This window comes from Hyperolius riggenbachi, chromosome 6, assembly GCF_040937935.1.
Source record: "Hyperolius riggenbachi isolate aHypRig1 chromosome 6, aHypRig1.pri, whole genome shotgun sequence".
Classification (NCBI taxonomy): Eukaryota; Metazoa; Chordata; class Amphibia; order Anura; family Hyperoliidae; genus Hyperolius; species Hyperolius riggenbachi.
Window position 1 is genome coordinate 137,916,936 of NC_090651.1, and position 21,331 is coordinate 137,938,266.

A 21,331-nucleotide genomic window follows, 5' to 3' on the forward strand; every position below is an offset into this window, starting at 1 on the left:
GTAAACACCGGAAACAGTCTGTGTGAACCAGCCCTAAGTGTTGTGGACTAGATAATATATAAGACCAAACATGACCACTGCAAATCATTTATCAGCCTCTGCACCAATGCAAATTCTGCACAGTGCACAGATGGGGTATGGGCTTGGGTCACAGTCATATTTTAACGCTACTACAGGCTATGGAGCCTTGTTTGGTTAACCATTACCAAAACAGCGAGTGCAGTTGGGAGCTTTTAGCTACATAGTTTGGTTAAAAAAAAACAAAAACAAAAAACTTAATCCATCAAGTTCAACCAGAATCAGAAAAAAATGAATAAAAAGAAAACCCTCAATGGAATAAAATTCTTTCCCTATTATGGATGTATTATTATCATTTAGACTTTATATAGCACTGACATCTTTGGCAGCAGTTTACAGAATATGTATAGTCTTGTCTAAATTTGATTCATTAAGATGCTTTAGCAGTGCGAGGTTAAAATTAGCATGCACACGCTACGCGTGGTAGTGCTGTGTAGCATGCGTGCTTAAGTTACGCCCGCTCCTTGATATAGTTACGGCGCTCCTTTTCTCTGCCGCTGAATTCCTGCGTCGCGTCTCCATGGCAACAGGACATTACCTGATGTGACGTCAGAACATGCCAGTGTATTACACGCTGGCTGGCAGCGTGTAATATGCTGGCGCTTCCTGATGTCACGTCATAGGAAGTCCTGTTGCCATGGAGACACAATGTGGGACTTCCGTGAGCGAGGTAAGTTTCGAATTTCCCGCTGCCCGTGTGCAATTTCCCCAAAGGAGGGGAATCCGGCAGCCTGTCGGTGTAACAGCGCATGCAGGCCAGATGCGGGCCGTAGCTTTCCCAGTGCTGGTCTAGGGCCAATTTTAGGTAAAAGTCAGTTGACTTATCTGTATGTTTTCGCAATGTGTGAGTAAACTGGGGTGCCCAGAGGAAACCTACGCAGACACAGGGAGAGCATAAAACCTCCGGGCAGATAGTGCCTTGGCTGGGATTAAAATCTGGGACCCACCAAAGCGAGCGTGCTAGCCACTATACCACCCTGCTGCTACAGATGACAGTTAGATAGAATCCCTGGATCAACACCGCTGGGAATAACCTAGCAATTATAGCTGTGTGTGTGTCCTTCAGTGCTAGAGAAGCTTCCAGGCCCCTTTTTAAATACAGATATAACATTTGCCATAACTACTTCCTGGGGCACGTGTTTTTACCTGTTCTTGAACTTTAATGTCCTTCTTATAATGAGGTGCCCAAAGCTGTGTCCCATACTCCAAATGTAGCCTCACAAATGATTTATATAAAGTGAGTAGTATAATACTCCATTTTATGCATCCCAAAATTTTACTTGCTTCTTTGGCATTAAATATGGTTGCAGTGAACCTCTGGACTAAAAATCGACTTGGCAGCACTGAAAAGGCCTAGTGTTTCTTTAACAGTTTCACAGCATCAGAACTTTGTTTCTCTTATACAAGCCTCATTTTTAGCTGCACAGAAAAAGACTGTCTGGGCTTTTTTCCCCTGATGCTGTGCAAAGTATGATGGGATTTCTGATGTTGTTGTTCTCGCTCTGCTGTTTTGGTGCAATTTTTTTTTTTTCCATTTTGAATTTGACATTTGAAGCCTAGCGTGTGCAGCTGGGAGGGGTTATCAGGGCACAGGACAGTTGGAACTGTGTCTCCTGCTCCTTATCACCTCCTTTCAACTAAAAAGATGGCTGCCCCCATGACAAAGACGGCAGCCCCCATTAATCACAAACATTTGCCTGTTCTTTTAAAACAGGGTGGGTAAGAGATTATATTACCTATCTATTCCTATTAACAAAACTAATGTAACTTGATGACAGTATGTTTGTTTAGGCTGAAGTTCCCCTTTAACTGACCATCAACCAGTATTCCCAATAGTGCCTTTTTTATATATATATATTTTGTTTAGATTCAATAGCCTGTATTCACATTTTCTTCCAGGTGATATTTTCACACCCTTTCAATAAAATGCCTTTTAAGCCACCAGGAAGCAAGAAAATGCTCAGAATCATTTTGACAGTACTTTTTTTTTTTTTTCTTTTAATCGCAGAGTGCTCAAACGTTATTTTAAACAGAAGATAAAAAATTATCACCTAGGAGAAAACTTAGGAGAAAAGGTGAATTAAATAAGGCCCAATGTGCCCGATCCAATTCATTTTTTTTCATATCTTATCCTAGGTGATATTTTCACATTGTAAATAAAAATGCTTTTTAAAGTGGACCCGAGATAAACTTTTACTCATTGCATAATTGTGTTCCTTTCATATAGTTTATAGGGCATTCCTCAAGCCAAATACTTTTTTTGTTTTGTTTTAATACTCTAATTCCCTATAAACTAAACAAGCCTCGCCCACAGCTTTTTAGAGTGCCTTGGCACTGTAGCAAGGGCTTATGGGAGCTCAGTCTGGGCAGGAGGAGGTTACTAGCTAGAGATTTCAGAGGCAGAGGGGAGGAGGGAAGAGAAGAGGGGACTGAATTTGTCACATTACACACAGGCAAGCTGATAGCATCTCCAGCCCTCAGCCTGTGACAAACAGAACATGGCTGCCCTCATTGTATCACAGGAAAAAATAATCATAAACTATTGAAGCGGGTTGCAGCTAGATTTGCTGTGTAAAATCTAAACTTTAGATAAGATATATAGACAAGTTACTTGTCATAGTTAGTTTTTCATCTCGGATCCGCTTTAAGCCACCAAAAGCAAGAAAATAATTGTGACGGTACTTTTTCGCCTGCTTTTTGGTACCTTTTAAATTGCAGACTACAAAGGTTATTTTAAGCACAAGATGAAAAATTATCTCCTTGCAGAAAACTTAGGAGAAAAAGTGCATTGGATTGTTCCCAATGTCTTTATATGAAAACAAATGTCTAATCTATAATAATTGTATAATGTGATCTCAGCAGAACACTAAAACATTTGAAGAAATCTTTGTGTTAATAGGGCTGTATTTTCTGTATGTTTTTCTAGTGGCCGACAGATGAACCAAGCACTCCCTCTAAAGACCTTTCAGCGGGCTCGGGCTTTGTTGGCCTCATGGCTGTCCTCATTGCATGCTTCTCAAGTGGTTTTGCTGGTGTCTATTTTGAAAAGATTCTTAAAGAGACTAAGCAGTCAGTGTGGATTAGGAATATACAGCTTGGTAAGTCCCCAGCATTTATGTACAGATATTAGATGTGATAAAGGTTTGCAGATCACACAATATTTGCTAATACTGTATTTGTCATGATGTTTTTGGGTTGTTTTTTTTTACTTGTTTTTACTAGTTTTTGTTATTGCTTATTTGGTCTAGAGCACTTTGGAAGAATGTTGAATGCAGAATATGAGTTTGGAATAAGATCTTACAGAGCAGTGTCTGACTTTCTTTTGATTTGCATTAAATATTTCCAAATATATTCTTTCCTATTCTTTCTCATTTAAAGAACTGTCCTTTACTAATTCTTTACATTCGGTACAGTGGGGGACTGAGACCAAATGCCAACCAAACATTATAAAGTAAATTAAAGAGACTCTGAAGACTCGTTAAAATCATTTTTTTTTTTCTTTTAAAAACCTCTTAAGCATGTTTGCCCAACTTAAAAAAAACCGCATGCCAGCAGCTGAAAACTAATCACCCCTGGCAAAATCCCCGACTTTCTTGGTCGTGGATTTTGCTGCCCTAAGGAGGCAGAGCTTTCAGCTGCAGCTCTGCCTCTATGCGCATCAATCCGCACGTATCTCCGCCTTTCCCCCGCCCCTCTCAGTGAAAGAAGACTGAGAGGGGCGTGTAGAGGTGGAGCTACAGCCTAAAGCTCTGCCTCTCACGGAAGGAGCCCCGCAGTCGGCCCAGGGAGTTTGGGGTGATTAATTTTGTAGTATTTTATGTGTTTTGGGGTGTATTTTTACACATACCCATGCTGGGTGGGAGAAATATCTCTGTAAATGAGAATTTTTTTTTTTTTTTTTTTTTACACACAATTGTCCATTTACAAAGATCTTTCTCCCACCCAGCATGGGTATGTGTAAAAATATTTTCAAAATTACTAAAAATGGTGGGTTGATATCGGACAAGACCAAAATTAATATACAGAAAAATATATACCTATACAGATAAATATAGACTTCACATGCACCATGTCAACAATAAACATTTACTAGCCCAAAAAAAGATTGACTCTTGGGCACATGTGAAAAATAGAAAACACTTTTTTTACATCAACTACAATTACCAAAATCTAAAAAACCAATAAATATTTTGCATAATTGATCTCATGTACTGACATAAATATAATTTACCCAAACGACCACTCATGAGGCAAAAAGGGGCTGCAGTCCCCTATGCCATATACATAAAGTTCTACCTAGACCCATTAGATGGTAGTTGACTCCACAGCACTTGCATGGTAAATAGCACCAAAGAGTAGTGGACAGAGATATGACCAGAAGGAGTCCAACTGTAATCCCATATGCAGGAAGCAATATGAAGTAGAGGGATAATGGATGCAAAGTCCACTAATAGATTTCAACAGTGGAAGCCAGAAATGTTCCAGCCAGGGCCAAAGCGTATGATAGTAGATGTACACACAATAGAAAACGAGCCATGCAGAGATTAGTTGCACATATAGCAATAAAAGTCTCATTCAGGGGTTGAGATGAGAATCAGGAACTCCTGCCCTTGTGTAACAATGTCCACTGATGCTCCCACTCGCAGAACAAGAGAAGGACTGTGGGCCTGGAAGCTCCTCTAATGCAATAAAGCAATGGCAGCACAGTTCATGCAGGCAAAGCGTGAGTGTGATTATACATACGCAGGTCCAAATGGTTGCTCCTTCATCTGGCTTGATCCGAGAGAAAACTTGTTCCCACTGTGGTAAGACAGGGTCCAGGTAACTTGAGTGGTCAGCTGGTACTAGGGTGCTGTATAGCTCGACATGTTTTGCCGATTTCAATCGGCCTCATCAGGAAACAGCATCCTGGGATCAGTAGTGCTCAGTAGTGGGAAAAAAAAGTGTCTGGTCCTTAAGGGGTTTTAAGGCTGCAGTCCTTAAGTGGTTAAGGGCCTATTAAAACTAATATAAAAAGCAAATGGCTATGATCATATTTCATAAAACAATCACTACCTTATGGAATGTTTTATGATATGACAGAAAATTACGCCTTAGCGATAATGTATACTGAGCTAAGACCAGTATGTATACTGCAATTTAATGCAGAATCAGTTTTGGAAATCCTTATAGTTTTGTTATAAGCATCAATAAATTGACAATATGTCACACACCATTAAATTTTCACAAAAACTGAAAAAAGGGAAATCCAACTGGATTTCTTGCTCGAATGGAAGAAAAAAAAAAAAAAAAGCTTTCGATTTTTCAGGAAATCCAATCCTTTTTTTTTTTTTTTTTTTTTTTTTAATCAAATTGCTGTAAAATGTATTGTATCGTGTGTGTGGTCACCTTAAAGATGCCATGCAGCTCAGGAAAGCAGACTGCACAAGACTTCAGACTTATTTCTGGTAGTATCACATTTGTAGTGTTGTCTCACACACACTAAAGGATTAAACTCATAGTTTTTAAGGGGAGCGCAACAGCTGAAAAAGAGGTATGACGCCCTCTATGCAGTATTCAACAAAGAAAAGAGGTGGCACATTCAAAATTAATGTTTATTGGTTCCATGTATAAGCATATGGCCAACATTTCAGAGCCACGTAGGGCACCTTTATCAAGGCAATGTTTACTCTGAGGCAAAAATATGTCTGGCACCTTTATCAAGGCAAGGTTTGCTCTGAGGCAAAAATATGTCTGGCACCTTTATCAAGGCAAGGTTTGCTCTGAGGCAAAAATATGTCTCCCGCTGTACAAAGATTCCTGTAGTGGAAGTGGGAGTCGGGCTCCTCTAGACATTCACGCAGGCAGGCAGTGATGTGTATTCATCTGTGATCAGGCTACTGCTGCTTGCCTCCAAGCAAACATTGCCTTGATAAAGGGGTCCTAGGTGGCTCCAAAACGCCGGCTATATGCTTTTACATGGAACCAATAAGGATTAACTTTGGATGTGCCAGCTCTTTTTTTTTTTTTTTTTTTTTAATCTGGTAGTAATTTTGATTCTGGCTGTATGAAAAAAACGAATGCTGTACATGTTTATAATACAGGGATACAGTTATCTTCACAGTGTAGATTTCATACAGTGTCTTCACTGTTATATAAGTGATTTTAATCCTTGAGCCTCATACCCACGCTGGTCTGAACTCATCTGTGGCGGATAATAATGACTGCCATGGCCGAAAATATGGCGTCAGACCAGCATGTATACAGCAGCCTCACAACAATCGGTATAGATCCAGCATGTAGCTCCATTCATCTCATCTCCCTAGATATTAGTTGCAGCCTGCTTTTTATCACCTGAATACCAATGTCATCTACTGATGGCTCAACTTTTACTCTTACAGGTTTCTTTGGTGGAATTTTTGGTCTTATTGGAGTATTTGTCTATGATGGAGATAGTGTCTCAAAGGGCGGATTCTTTCAAGGGTACAGTAATATAACCTGGACCGTCGTTGTTCTTCAGGTAATACTACAGCATTGCTGTTAAACATCACAATCTGCTTAAAGCTGGCTAAGTGCAACATACATTTTCAGATCTGACTGCTGAGATTTAAATTGTTTTGAAGATATTTTAATATTTTTGTTACCTATGTTATGTAATTGCGCTTCAAATGCCTCTCATTTCACCTATGCAGTTGTGGGGTGCTAAGTGTGCAGTTTCATACAATTAGACCAATCAATGAAAGCCTCCTCCCCCCCCCCCCCCGCCCCCCCCAAATTAGGAAGCGTGCCCAAATGAGGTACCCGGTGACCCCCACTGGGCAGTGCTCTCACTCTAGGTAGCCAATGGCCCTTATGAGACAGCATCTCAACTGCAAGTAGACAGTGAACCCCTACATTAGACAACATTCCCCCCTCCAAGTAGTCAGTGACTGCATTAGGCAGTATCCCTCCCTTAGACAACATTCCCCCCTCCAAGTAGTCAGTGACTGCATTAGGCAGTATCCCTCCCTTCAAGTAGTCAGTGACCTGTCCCCCCCCCCCCCCATCAGACAGCATCCCACCTCCAAGTAGACAGTGACCCCTAAATTATGCAGCCCCCCTCCAAAAAAAAATCCTGTTGCGCTGCCCCCAATTAGCTACTTCTAAGTAGTAGCCGGTAAAGAATCAAAATTAAGATACCTTGGTAGAGGGAAGCCTCTGAATCCTCTAGAGCATGGGTGTGCAAACTTTTTAGGCCAACTGCCATGTCGAAGTGAAGTGAAGCCAAGTTAAAGATCATTTTTGTTGATTGCCTTTAGGTACACTATGCCTAACTATGGGTAGATGTACCCATAGTTCGATTGCCCAGGGCCTGATGGATATTCTTTGTTCCTGTCTGGACCCTCTGCATGTACTCCTGCAAAGGACTAGTTTTTATTTAACTGCTACTCTGCAGCTATATCCTAAGTTTACAGTGCATCTCGTGTGTACATGAAAAATATAGAGGCACACTAATGCTTAAAAGTTAGAATACCCCAACACATTGTCTGTTTAATAAGATTCACTGAAAGCCCGTATCTGCTGGGTTCAGGTGCATAGCTCTGTCACCTTGCAGAAAATGGCCCTGGCCTTTTCTTTATCAGATATAGAAAAGGTAGAGGCCTCTGTCTGCAAGGTGGTGGAGCTACACACCAACACCCAGCTAAAATGGGTCTCCGGTAAATCTTATTATACAGAAAATGTGCCAGGGAATTCAAGTTGGCAATGACAGGCTGGGTCAGTTGACAGGGTAGAGTGTCAACTTCCAGCCCAGGAGCTTAGTTTTGTTTCCCCAAATTAGATGCAATATTTTATTATTATTTAGTTTTTATATGACGCCAACATCTTCCGCAGCGCTGTACAGAGTATATGGTCTCGTCACTTAACTGTCCCTCAGTGGGGCTCACAATCTAATCCCTACTATAGTCATATGTCTATGAATGTATAGAGTAATTTATGTATCCTAGTCTAGGGCCAATTTACGGGGGGAAGCCAATAAACTTGTCTGTATGTTTTTGGGATGTTGGAGGAAACTGGAGTACCCAGAGGAAACGCATGCAGACACGGGGAGAACATACAAACTCTATGCAGATGATGCCCTAGCTGGGATTCGGACTGGGGACCCAGTGCTGCAAGATGAGAGTTCTAACCACTACACCACCGTGCTGCCCACTATGCCACAGTGTTGCCCAGCTGATGCCTAAACTTTATCAGTGATGAAATGCCTTTTATGTTGCATACTTTCAATCAACAAGATTGTTATATGCAAAGTAGAGGAGTATGATTCAGTAGGATCAATAATTAAGGAGTTTGAGTTGTAGTCAGATAATTTTTTTACCAATTCAACAGTCCTGCTTGTGCTCCCAGCACACGGCAACTTTACCGCAGAATAGTGCGTCAGGCCCTTCCTTGGCTATTTAGGGGAAGGCTTGCTGATCAATCACTTCCTTGGCTTGTATGCTTCTCCACTTCTTCCAACAATCAACTTCTAGCGCAGCAGCCTGAGTCGGCGTATCGCATGCCCATTCCGATGTTTCAGATCTCTGAATCAGCTGATGAACAGCTGTTTTCAGAGAATGTACAGCAGGGGCCATTTTGAGCTTGGAGCTCAGAGCGTGCATATTAAAGTAGCATTTCTCCAATTGATTAAAAGTCATCAGAGATGCTCCCCATTATTGTTTACATTGGAGTTTGAAGATCTCTGCAACCATGGCCCCCACAGATGCCAAATTTTGTAGGTAGGGAGGGGACTCCCTGAGCTTCCAGGCAGTACAAAATTATGCCATATGCATGTTTCTAAAAACAGCTGTTCATCAGCTTTTTCATAGACCTGAAAAATCATACTGGGCATATGCATGTTTGAGAAGCCCTGCCGTAAGGTCTTTTAACTTATCTATGGAACAACACACATGGTAGGTTGACCTGATCAAAGAGGAAGAAATGCAAAGCAAAAAGGGAAACTACCCATTCCACCATTTTAGCTTTGAACTTACTTACCCAGTGCTGGGCATTGCTTTCCATTGTTTTCATTATGGGGGTCACCATAAGCATTCTTTAGCCAAGTAGATGTTGACAGCAGAACAACCTTCCTGTTGTTCTTTGTCCCAGTTAATTGTCCTAACTTTTATATTCATACTTCAGAGAGCCTGAAAACTGGTTGTATAAATTTGTAACAAAAGATTCAGCATACCAGTATATTATGTACAGTAACCTATATTTGTGCATAACGAACTTATAAATGAACAGAATTACTTTAAAAAACAAAATAACCCTTGTAATTTCCTAAAATGTGCAGTTTCTTACAGTCATACAAAACAATGGTGAATTTTGATTGGTTGCTACAATGTACTAGGTCATGTGACTGACTTTTTTATTATTGGTTTGCAGGCATTGGGTGGACTGGTCATTGCTGCTGTCATTAAGTATGCAGACAATATCCTGAAAGGTTTTGCCACTTCTCTCTCCATCATTCTTTCAACACTAATCTCCTACTTTTGGTTACAAGACTTTGTCCCCACAAGGTAGTATGATAATTACAATGCTTTAACTTTATGCAGTCAGCTTCCTTAAAGTGGATCCGAGGTGAACTTTTACACACTGCATAATTGTGTTCCTTTCCTATTGTTTATAGGGCATTCCTCAAGCCAAATACTTTTTTGTTTTAATACTCTAATTCCCTATAAACTAAAAAAGCCATGGGAGGTGTTACTAGCCATTGATTTCAGAGGCAGAGGGGAGGAGGGAGAAGGAGAGGGGATTAAGGTGGCCATACACTGGTCGATTTGCCATCAGATTCGACCAACAGATAGATCCCTCTCTGATCGAATCTGATCAGAGAGGGATCGTATGGCTACCTTTACAGCAAACAGATTGTGAACCGATTTCAGCCTGAAACCGTTCACAATCTGTTGTGGTGGTACTGCTGCTGCTGCCCCCGCCCGCCCGCATACATTACCTGCTCCGCCGGCGCGACTGCAGTCTCCCGGTCACCGCTGCTCTGTCTGCGCTCTGGTCTCCAGGTCCGGCATGCCTCGCTTCTTCTAGCCCGGCAGGAAGTTTAAACAGTAGAGGGCGCTCTACTGTTTAACCACTTGAGGACCTAGGGCTTTCTACCCCTTAAGGACCGGCCACTTTTTTTCCATTCAGACCACTGCAGCTTTCACGGTTTATTGCTCGCTCATACAACCTACCACCTAAATGAATTTTGGCTCCTTTTCTTGTCACTAATAAAGCTTTCTTTTGGTGCTATTTGATTGCTCCTGCGATTTTTACTTTTTATTATATTCATCAAAAAAGACATGAATTTTGGCAAAAAATGATTTTTTTAACTTTCTGTGCTGACATTTTTCAAATAAAGTAAAATTTCTGTATACATGCAGCGCGAAAAATGTGGACAAACATGTTTTTGATTAAAAAAAACCCATTCAGTGTATATTTATTGGTTTGGGTAAAAGTTATAGCGTTTACAAACTATGGTGCAAAAAGTGAATTTTCCCATTTTCAAGCATCTCTGACTTTTCTGACCCCCTGTCATGTTTCATGAGGGGCTAGAATTCCAGGATAGTATAAATACCCCCCAAATGACCCCATTTTGGAAAGAAGACATCCCAAAGTATTCACTGAGGCGCATAGTGAGTTCATAGAAGATATTATTTTTTGTCACAAGTAAGCGGAAAATGACACTGTGAGAAAAAAAAAAAAGTTTCCATTTCTTCTAACTTGCGACAAAAAAAAATGAAATCTGCCACGGACTCACCATGCCCCTCTCTGAATACCTTGAAGGGTCTACTTTCCAAAATGGGGTCATTTGTGGGGTGTGTTTACTGTCCTGACATTTTGGTGGGTGCTAAATTGTAAGCACCCCTGTAAAGCCTATAGGTGCTCATTGGACTTTGGACCCCTTAGCGCAGTTAGGCTGCAAAAAAGTGCCACACATGTGGTATTGCCGTACTCAGGAGAAGTAGTATAATGTGTTTTGGGGTGTATTTTTACACATACCCATGCTGGGTGGGAGAAATATCTCTGTAAATGACAATTTGTTAATTTTTATAACACACAATTGTCCATTTACAGAGATCTTTCTCCCACTCAGCATGGGTATGTGTAAAAATACACCACAAAACACATTATACTACTTCTCCTGAGTACGGCGATACCACATGTGTGGCACTTTTTTGCACCCTAACTGCGCTAAAGGGCCCAAAGTCCAATGAGTACCTTTAGGATTTCACAGGTCATTTTGAGAAATTTCGTTTCAAGACTACTCCTCACGGTTTAGGGCCCCTAAAATGCCAGGGCAGTATAGGAACCCCACAAATGACCCCATTTTAGAAAGAAGACACCCCAAGGTATTCCGTTAGGAGTATGGTGAGTTCATAGAAGATATTATTTTTTGTCAAAAGTTAGCGGAAAAAGACACTTTGTGAAAAAACACAATTAAAATCAATTTCCGCTAACTTGTGACAAAAAATAAAATCTTCTATGAACTCGCCATACTACTAACGGAATACCTTGGGGTGTCTTCTTTCTAAAATGGGGTCATTTGTGGGGTTCCTATACTGCCCTGGCATTTTAGGGGCCCTAAACCGTGAGGAGTAGTCTTGAAACGAAATTTCTCAAAATGACCTGTGAAATCCTAAAGGTACTCATTGGACTTTGGGCCCTTTAGCGCAGTTAGGGTGCAAAAAAGTGCCACACATGTGGTATCGCCATACTCGGGAGAAGTAGTACAATGTGTTTTGGGGTGTATTTTTACACATATCCATGCTGGGTGGGAGAAATACCTCGGTAAATGGACAATTGTGTGTAAAAAAAATCAAAAGATTGTCATTTACAGAGGTATTTCTCCCACCCAGCATGGGTATGTGTAAAAATACACCCCAAAACACATTATACTACTTCTCCTGAGTACGGCGATACCACATGTGTGGCACTTTTTTGCACCCTAACTGCACTAAGGGGCCCAAAGTCCAATGAGTAACTTTAGGATTTCACAGGTCATTTTTGTTTCAAGACTACTCCTCGCGGTTTAGGGCCCCTAAAATGCCAGGGCAGTATAGGAACCCCACTAATGACCCCATTTTAGAAAGAAGACACCCCAAGGTATTCCGTTAGGAGTATGGTGAGTTCATAGAAGTTTTTATTTTTTTGTCACAAGTTAGCGGACATTGATTTTAATAGTTTTTTTTCACAAAGTGTCATTTTCCGCTAACTTGTGACAAAAAATAAAATCTTCTATGAACTCACCATACTCCGTACGGAATACCTTTGGGTGTCTTCTTTCTAGAATGGGGTCATTTGTGGGGTTCCTATACTGCCCTGGCATTTTAGGGGCCCTAAACCGTGAGGAGTAGTCTTGAAACCAAATGTCGCAAAATGACCTGTGAAATCCTAAAGGTACTCATTGGACTTTGGGCCCCTTAGCGTACTTAGGGTGTAAAAAAGTGCCACACATGTGGTACCGCCGTACTCAGGAGAAGTAGTATAATGCGTTTTGGGGTGTATTTTTACACATACCCATGCTAAGTGGGAGAAATATCTCTGTAAATGACAATTGTTTGATTTTTTTACACACAATTGTCCATTTACATAGAAATTTCTCCCACCCAGCATGGGTATGTGTAAAAATACACCCCAAAACACATTATACTACTTTTCCTGAGTACGGCGGTACCACATGTGTGACACTTTTTTGCAGCCTAGGTGCGCTAAGGGGCCCAACGTCCTATTCACAGATCATTTTGAAGCATTTGTTTTCTAGACTACTCCTCGCGGTTTAGGGGCCCTAAAATGCCAGGGCAGTATAGGAACCCCACAAGTGACCCCATTTTAGAAAGAAGACACCCCAAGGTATTCTGTTAGGTGTATGGCGAGTTCATAGAAGATTTTATTTTTTGTCACAAGTTAGTGAAAAATGACTTTGTGAAAAAAAACCAATAAAAATTAATTTCCGCTAACTTTTGACAAAAAATAAAATCTTCTATGAACTCGTCATACACCTAACAAAATACCTTGGGGTGTCTTTTTTTCTAAAATGGGGTCACTTGTGGGGTTCCTATACCGCCCTGGCATTTTACAGGCCCAAAACCGTGAGTAGTCTGGAAACCAAATGTCTCAAAATGACTGTTCAGGGGTATAAGCATCTGCAAATTTTGATGACAGGTGGTCTATGAGGGGGCGAATTTTGTGGAACCGGTCATAAGCAGGGTGGCCTTTTAGATGACAGGTTGTATTGGGCCTGATCTGATGGATAGGAGTGCTAGGGGGGTGACAGGAGGTGATTGATGGGTGTCTCAGGGGGTGGTTAGAGGGGAAAATAGATGCAATCAATGCACTGGGGAGGTGATCGGAAGGGGGTCTGAGGGGGATCTGAGGGTTTGGCCGAGTGATCAGGAGCCCACACGGGGCAAATTGGGGCCTGATCTGATGGGTAGGTGTGCTAGGGGGTGACAGGAGGTGATTGATGGGTGTCTCAAGGTGTGATTAGAGGGGGGAATAGATGCAAGCAATGCACTGGCGAGGTGATCAGGGCTGGGGTCTGAGGGCATTCTGAGGGTGTGGGCGGGTGATTGAGTGCCCTAGGGGCAGATAGATGTCTAATCTGATAGGTAGCAGTGACAGGGGGTGATTGATGGGTAATTAGTGCGTGTTTAGGGTAGAGAATAGATGGAAACACTGCACTTGGGTGGTGATCTGATGTCGGATCTGCGGGCGATCTATTGGTGTGGGTGGGTGATCAGTTTGCCCGCAAGGGGCAGGTTAGGGGCTGATTGATGGGTGGCAGTGACAGCGGGTGATTGATGGGTGGCAGTGACAGGGGGTGATTGATGGGTGGCAGTGACAGGGGGTGATTGATGGGTGATAGGTGATTGGCAGGTGATTGACAGGTGATCAGTGGGTTATTACAGGGAAGGACAGATAAGGGGGGGTCTGAGGGCAATCTGAGCGTGTAGGCGGGTGATTGGGTGCCCGCAAGGGGCAGATTAGGGTCTGATCTGATGGGTAACAGTGACAGGTGGTGATAGGGGGTGATTGATGGGTAATTAGTGGGTGTTTAGAGGAGAGAATAGATGTAAACGTTGCGCTTGGGTGGTGATCTGATGTCGGATCTGCGGGCGATCTATTTGTGTGGGTGGGTGATCAGATTGCCCGCAAGGGGCAGGTTAGGGGCTGATTGTTGGGTGGCAGTGACAGGGGGTGATTGATGGGTGATAGGTGATTGGCAGGTGATTGACAGGTGATCAGTGGGTTATTACAGGGAAGAACAGATGTAATTAATGCACTGGTGAATTGATAAGGGGGGGGTCAGAGGGCAATCTGAGAGTGTGGGCGGGTGATTGGGTGCCCGCAAGGGGCAGATTAGGGTCTGATCTGATAGGTAAAAGTGACAGGTGGTGATAGGGGGTGATTGATGGGTGATTGATGGGTAATTAGTGGGTGTTTAGAGGAGAGAATAGATGTAAACAATGGATTTGGGAGGTGATCTGATGTCGGATCTGCGGGCGATCTATTGGTGTGGGGGGGTGATCAGATTGCCCGCAAGGGGCAGGTTAGGGGCTGATTGATGGGTGGCAGTGACGGGGTGATTGACGGGTGATTGACAGGTGATTGACAGGTGATTGACAGGTGATCAGGGGGATAGATGCATACAGTAAACAGGGGGGGGCGGGTTTGGGGAGAATCTGAGGGGTGGGGGGTGATCAGGAGGGGGCAGGGAGCAGGGGGGGGGATAAAAAAAAATAGCGTTGACAGATAGTGACAGGGAGTGATTGATGGGTGATTAGGGGGGTGATTGGGTGCAAACAGGGGTCTAAGGGGTGGGCAGGGGGGGGGGTCTGATGGGTGCTGTGGGCGATCTGGGGCAGGGGGGGTAAAAAAATCAGTGTGCTTGGTGCAGACTAGGGTGGCTGCAGCCTGCCCTGGTGGTCCCTCGGACACTGGGACCACCAGGGCAGGAGGCAGCCTTTATAATACACTTTGTAAACATTACAAAGTGTATTATACACTTTGTATGCGGCGATCGTCGGGTTAACATCCCGCCGGCGCTTCCGTATGGCCGGCGGGATGTTGCGGCGGGTGAGCGGCGCCAGGCGGAGGCGGAGGATCGCGTCACGGATGACATGCCCCTACAAGGACCGCCGCCATTTGTCAATACGGCGGTCCTTGCGGGGTGCACTTCCCGGCCGCCAATTGTACATACGGCAGGCGGGAAGTGGTTAAACTTCCTGCCGGGCTAGAAGAAGCGAGGCATGCCGGACCTGGAGACCAGAGCGCAGACAGAGCAGCGGTGACCGGGAGACTGCAGTCGCGCCGGCGGAGCAGGTAATGTATGCGGGCTCTATTGCGTCGGTCGTCGGGCACTCGAACGCCGCTAGCGATGCGCTCTTTACCCGCGGGCGATCGACAGTTATTTTCCGCACGGCACGCTCGACGGGATCGGACGAAATGGATCGAAATTCGGCGTGTAGCGTGAACGATTGGCAGCAGATTCGATCCCAGTGATCGAATCTGCTGTCGAAACGGGTGCAAATCGGGCCAGTGTATGGCCTGCTTTAGGCTGATGGCTCAAGATACAGATAAGCCTGCCTCTGTGTAATGTTTACAAACAACATGGCCGCTGTCATTGTATCACAGGAATAAATAATCATATTGTATTAAAACTGTTTGCAGCTAGATTTGCTGTGTAAACCATCTAAACTTTAACTATAACAAGTAACTTGTCTATATATCTTATGTAGTTTTTTCATCTCGGATCCGCTTTAATTGAGAGGGACATGGATGTTTCCTTTTACACAATACCAGTTGCTTGGCAGTCTTGCTGATCTATTTGGCTGTAGTAGTGGCTGAATCACACACCTGAAACAAGCATGCAGCTGATCCAGTCTGACTTCAGTCAGAGCACTTGATCTGCATGCTTGTTGAGGGGCTGAGGCTAAAAGTATTAGAGACACAGGATCAGCAGGAGAGTCAGGCAACTGGTATTATTTTAAAAGGAAATAATCTTCTCAGTTTAGGTTCCCTTTAATTAAAAGGGAACCTGAAGTGAAAGATATATGGAGGCTGCCATATTTATTTCCTTTTATACAATATGAGTTGCCTGGCTGGCCTGCTGATCCTTTGGCTTTTATACTTCTAACCATAGACCCTGAATAAGCATGCAGCTCAGAGGTTTCTGACAAGATTATCTCATGCTTGTTTCAGGCACTACTGCATCTAAACAGATCAGCAAGATTGACAGTTTTGTTTAACCACTTAACGACCAGCTAACGCCCATAGGCGTCAAGTGGGTTACCATGGAAACGGCCGCTCGATCGAGCGGTCTTTCCATGTCAGTTCACGGAGGGTGTCTCCGTGAACAGCCGGAGAGCCGCCAATCGCGGCTCGCCGGCAAAATGTAAACACGCGGGGAAGAAATCCCCGCTGTTTACATCATGCTGTGCAGCAGCACCGTAAGGCAGATCGGCGATCCCCGGCCTCTGATTGGCCGGGGATCACCAGCATCTGATAGGTGGAAGCCTATCCTTCAATGCGCAGGACGGAACTCCGTCCTGCGCATGAAGGGAGGGAGGGAGGTAAGGAGGCAGAGGGCGGAAATGGCTGCGGAGGGGGCTTTGAGGAGCCCCCCCCCCCGCAAAGCGCAGATGGCCGACGGCGACCAGAACCCCCCCCCCCCCCCCCCCCCCCCGGAGGACATCCCCCTAGTGGGGAAAAAAGGGGGGAAGTCTGGTCGCCCTGGCTTCAAAGCGATCTGTGCGGTGGGCTGGAGAGCCCACGCAGCACAGATCGGACCAGCATAGGCTGGTCCTTAAGTGGTTAAAAGGAAATAAATATGGCAGCCCCCATTTACACCTCGCTTCAGGTTCCCTTTAAATGCATATATTTTTGCATCATTCTTGAGATACAGTGGGATGGGGACATTACTTTATTAGTGATTTTGGTTCTATTATAAATGCATGTCTGATGTTCTCTAATAACTGAAAATAGAACAATTTTTTTCAAAAAGGAAACCTACAAATCCACCCCATATTATTCCATAATAAGTAAGGTCATTCTTGCAGATGTTGTTTGCAGTCACCAAATGCTCAATAAATAGTAAAATGTGGCCACCACCAGGGTATGAAACCAGACATGCAAAAGGGAATCACTTTATAAAAACAATAAACAAAGTAAAAACACTAACTGACATTGAGGGTCCATGCATACTGGACCCTATTTGCATGTAATCGCCTATAAGGTATTTGCACAGACCACAAAGTCTAGTGCACCTTATGTCTTAAACCATCTCTGATACTTTAAGACCTACTTCCCCAACTCTGTCCTCCAAGCCCACCAACAGCACATTTTGCAAAAAAACCACAAACATGCACAGGTGGGGTAACTAGTGTCTCAGCAAAGCTAATTAATTAACTCTGTGGATTTCCACAAAACATGCACTGTTGGTGGGCCTTGAGGACAGGGTTGGGGAACACTGCTTTAAGAGATAGCCCGAGAGGAGAACGGGCTATCTCTTAAAGTACCAGAGATGGTTTAAGACATAAGGTGCACTAAACTTTGCTGTTTGTGCAAATACCTTATAGGCAATTACATGCATTACATTACAGCCTAGGACACTGGCATGAAGAGGCTCCGGACAGGAATCCTAGTGTGGCCATTACGTCAGCTGTGTGGGAGCAAGTAAGATGGTGTCTCCCTAACAGCTGCACCAACTGTGACTTCTCCCTCCCCCAACACCCACATTGTCCTCTCCCTCCACCTAGCACCCACACTGTCCTCTCCCTCCCCAGCACGAGCAGTGATCCTGCCTACACCAGCACCCACACTGACCTCTCCCTCCCCCAGCAGCCACAGTGACCTTCACCAGCACCCACACTGACCTCTCCCTCCCCCAGCACCCACACTGTCCTCTCCCTCCCCAGCACGAGCAGTGATCCTGCCTACACCAGCACCCACACTGACCTCTCCCTCCCCCAGCAGCCACAGTGACCTTCACCAGCACCCACACTGACCTCTCCCTCCCCCAGCACCCACACTGACCTCTCCCTCCCCCAGCACCCACACTGACCTCTCCCTCCCCCAGCACCCACACTGACCTATCCCTCCCCCAGCACCCACAGTGACCATTCCCTCTCCCAGCGGAGCCTCTCCTTTACTTTGTTCGCTGTTTTGATAAAATGATTTCCCTTTGCGCAATGCAAAAGACTGTCTCTGGTTTTATACCCTGGTGATGGCCACACTTGACTATATTTATTGAACACTTGGTGACTGCAGGCTGCACAAAGTTGGGCATTTAAAGTTACAGTGCAGAGGGTTACAATCTTTATCTGTTTTATTCCATTGTGCCTGGGAACCTCTGGCAGCTTGTGATTAGCTTGTGATGAGCGCTGCATGGAACGTATAGCACTACTATCCAGCCATCTCTACTAGAGATGTTGTTTGAATGTTGATTTGACTTGAGCACATATTCGACAAGCTCTTGTTGAATATGTTCGGAGGGTCCCAGTGCTGAATCAGTGCAGTGATGGAGGATGGGGGAGGCCTCTAGACTGTCCAGAGGAATTATGTAACATGGATATTTTATTTCCTCACAGATACCTAATCAAGTTATTAAGAAAGTACCGTATTTTTCGGAATATAATGCGCTCAGGCATATATAGGCTTAGAGGGCAAAATCAGGAATAAAAAAAATAACTAAGCCTAGGTGCGTCTATACTGCAGGCGTGTCTTTTGCACCTTTAACCCCCCAAAATTGTCTCTAAGCTACTCTATCTACACTACACTGTCCAGCTAAACTACACTAATCCCTGCTGTCTCTAGCAGTTACACTGCTCTTATCCCTGCTTCCCTACCAACTAAGTTACACAGCAATACACTACACTACACCACACTACATTTAACTAAACTACACTACAATTAACTTCACTAAACTACACTGCAGTACACTTTCATACTATACCTGCTCCTGTTGCCGCGATCCTCTCCCCTTGGCTCTGGATCCTGCTTCTTGTGCTGCCCTCTTCTGCATCTTCAGAGATCCTCTTGAAACCTCTTTGATCCTCTTCCCATGGGTCATGGCAGCGCGCTCCTCTTCTGGGGCAGCGGTAGGCAAGGACATTGGTCGCCTACCGCTGTGCAGAATTGCCGGGTCCTCCATACATCTAGCTCCATGCACGCTGTCCCTGTACACTACCAGCGTACGTGCGCTGGGAGTCATGCATAACGTTTGCGTGACCCCCGGCGCTGGTGCGCTGCTAGTGTACAGGGACAGCATGCATGAAACTAGCTGCATAGCGGTAGGCAGCCAGTGTCCCTGCATACCGCTGCCCCAGAAGAGGAGCGCGCTACCAGGACCCATGGGCAGAGAATCATGGAGGATGTAAAAGGACCGCACAGGAAGCAGGAGCCGGGGGGGGAGGGGGGGGATTGCAGGAACAGGTATAGTATGACGGTAGCTTCCATGCGCACTGCATAGCTTATTCTGTATTATATGCGACACACCCACTTTTCTCCGCAAGTTTTGGGGGAGAAAAAGTGCGTCTCATATTCCGAAAAGTAGGGTATTCAATTTTTCGGACGTTTGTGACATTTCTTTGATACTCTGGCCCATGCTTTATTTGTTATCGCTATGAAATTTTTTTTAAAGGAAACATCAACTAACTAAACATCACAAACTAACTAAAATGAGCTTTACTTACCCGGGGCTTCCTCCAGCCCCTGGCAGCCGATATGTCCCTCGCCGTAGCTCCTGGGTCCCGGGATCTGCTCCGTTGCAGATGCCGACGCAGTAGATGCCAACCTGGCGAGGTCGGCATCCGCAACAGAGTGGATCCCGGGGCACCGGAGCTACAGCGAGGGGCATATCGGCTGCCAGGGGCTGGAGGAAGCCCCAGGTAAGTAAAGCTCATTTTGTTAGATTTCCCTGATGTTTCCTTTAACCCTGAATACCATTTATTTTAATACCGGTACTTAGTAGATTAAAAATATTTTGTGCGGTTTAATCCAAAAAGTTGCTAACCATTAATAAAACGCAATGTTAAAAAAAAATAAAATCTGTTGTTCTTTCATGACAGTGTGTTCTTCGTTGGAGCAATGTTTGTGATCTCTGCTACGTTCCTGTACGGCTATGACCCCAAGCCAGCTGTAAACCCGATTAAAGCATGAGATGTGGAATGCAGTGAAGTATTGTACCAGAGCACCTCCTAGCTGCTGCACACGACACAGTTGTAAGCGGAGGCCAAAAGTCAGAAATGCTGCTGAGAAATAAGAGCCTGCGGGACAAGACACTGCTGCTCTTGTGATGGACCTTTATTTTATTTAAGAGAAGTGCTATATATATTTTTTTTTAATACTTGAACCTAAAGGCATTGATATTTCAGGATCATTGCACATCGCTCCTGATCAGGTCTATGAATACTGCATTACCTTCCATGGGAAATTTTAATCTGTACCAATGAGTTTTAACATGGTGGCTTCTGGGCTGGGATACCCACCTGCATCTGACCTCACTTAATTCAAAGGTGCAGCTTAAAATAAGAGATGGGTAATGCTCCATTATGATTTTTTTTTTTTTTTTTTTTTACTGAAAAGACAGATAATAACGTAGGATGTGTTTTGTATATAATTGAACGTCTCACTGTCTTTGCAGGTGGGAATGTCTCATTGTATAAACTAAAACAAGGGAATATAAATACATTTTTATCAGATTTGTGTCTGTCTGTTTATCTGTTTGTGTATAAACCATATCAGATTATGGTCAAGTCAAAGGAATCAAGAATACCTCACAAGTGCTTTGATAAACACTGTTTATTACATAGGGCATCTTTAGGCAAAACTGTATGTCAAAACCATCTGAGATAAAGTTTATAATAGCATGGACGTTTTAAATTACCATTTTAAGAGGCAGGATTGGCCCTGCAGCTTCCACCTGGTAAGTCCCTTTCTAGTGTGATCTCACTGGTCAAAAATAAAATATCAACAGTTCACATGATTCTACTTTCACATATATATCCACAATCTGTTGCCTTGACATGACAAGACCTGACCTTTGTGTCCCATCAGCTTTTAGGCAGTCCACATTCCGTTATCATGTCCTGACACTGTAACTGTATGCTTCCAATACAGATTACCTGAAATAGCCTTCTGTGTGCCGTCGTCTTCTTTGGTCTGAAAGTACGTTGGGCAGGAGTGGTGTACCTGCAGAAGTTGGCACCGGCTTCCAGTTCTAGAGTCACAGACCTGAATAAGGTGTGAGTCTAGTGTG

At 44.0% G+C, this 21,331-nt stretch overlaps 1 protein-coding gene across 4 annotated transcripts in view; it reads left to right on the plus strand.

The window, feature by feature from the left end:
- SLC35A3 (solute carrier family 35 member A3) overlaps positions 1–20,774 on the plus strand; it is a 128,415-nt gene extending 107,641 nt beyond the window's left edge. For all 4 annotated transcript variants that reach the window (XM_068242639.1, XM_068242642.1, XM_068242640.1 and 1 more), the window contains exons 5-8: positions 3,005–3,176; positions 6,459–6,577; positions 9,463–9,596; positions 20,142–20,774. In XM_068242639.1, the coding sequence (XP_068098740.1) occupies positions 3,005–3,176; positions 6,459–6,577; positions 9,463–9,596; positions 20,142–20,232 (516 nt within the window). In that variant the 3' untranslated portion in view covers positions 20,233–20,774. The remainder of the gene's footprint in view (positions 1–3,004; positions 3,177–6,458; positions 6,578–9,462; positions 9,597–20,141) is intronic.
- The last annotated feature ends 557 nt before the right edge of the window (positions 20,775–21,331 follow it).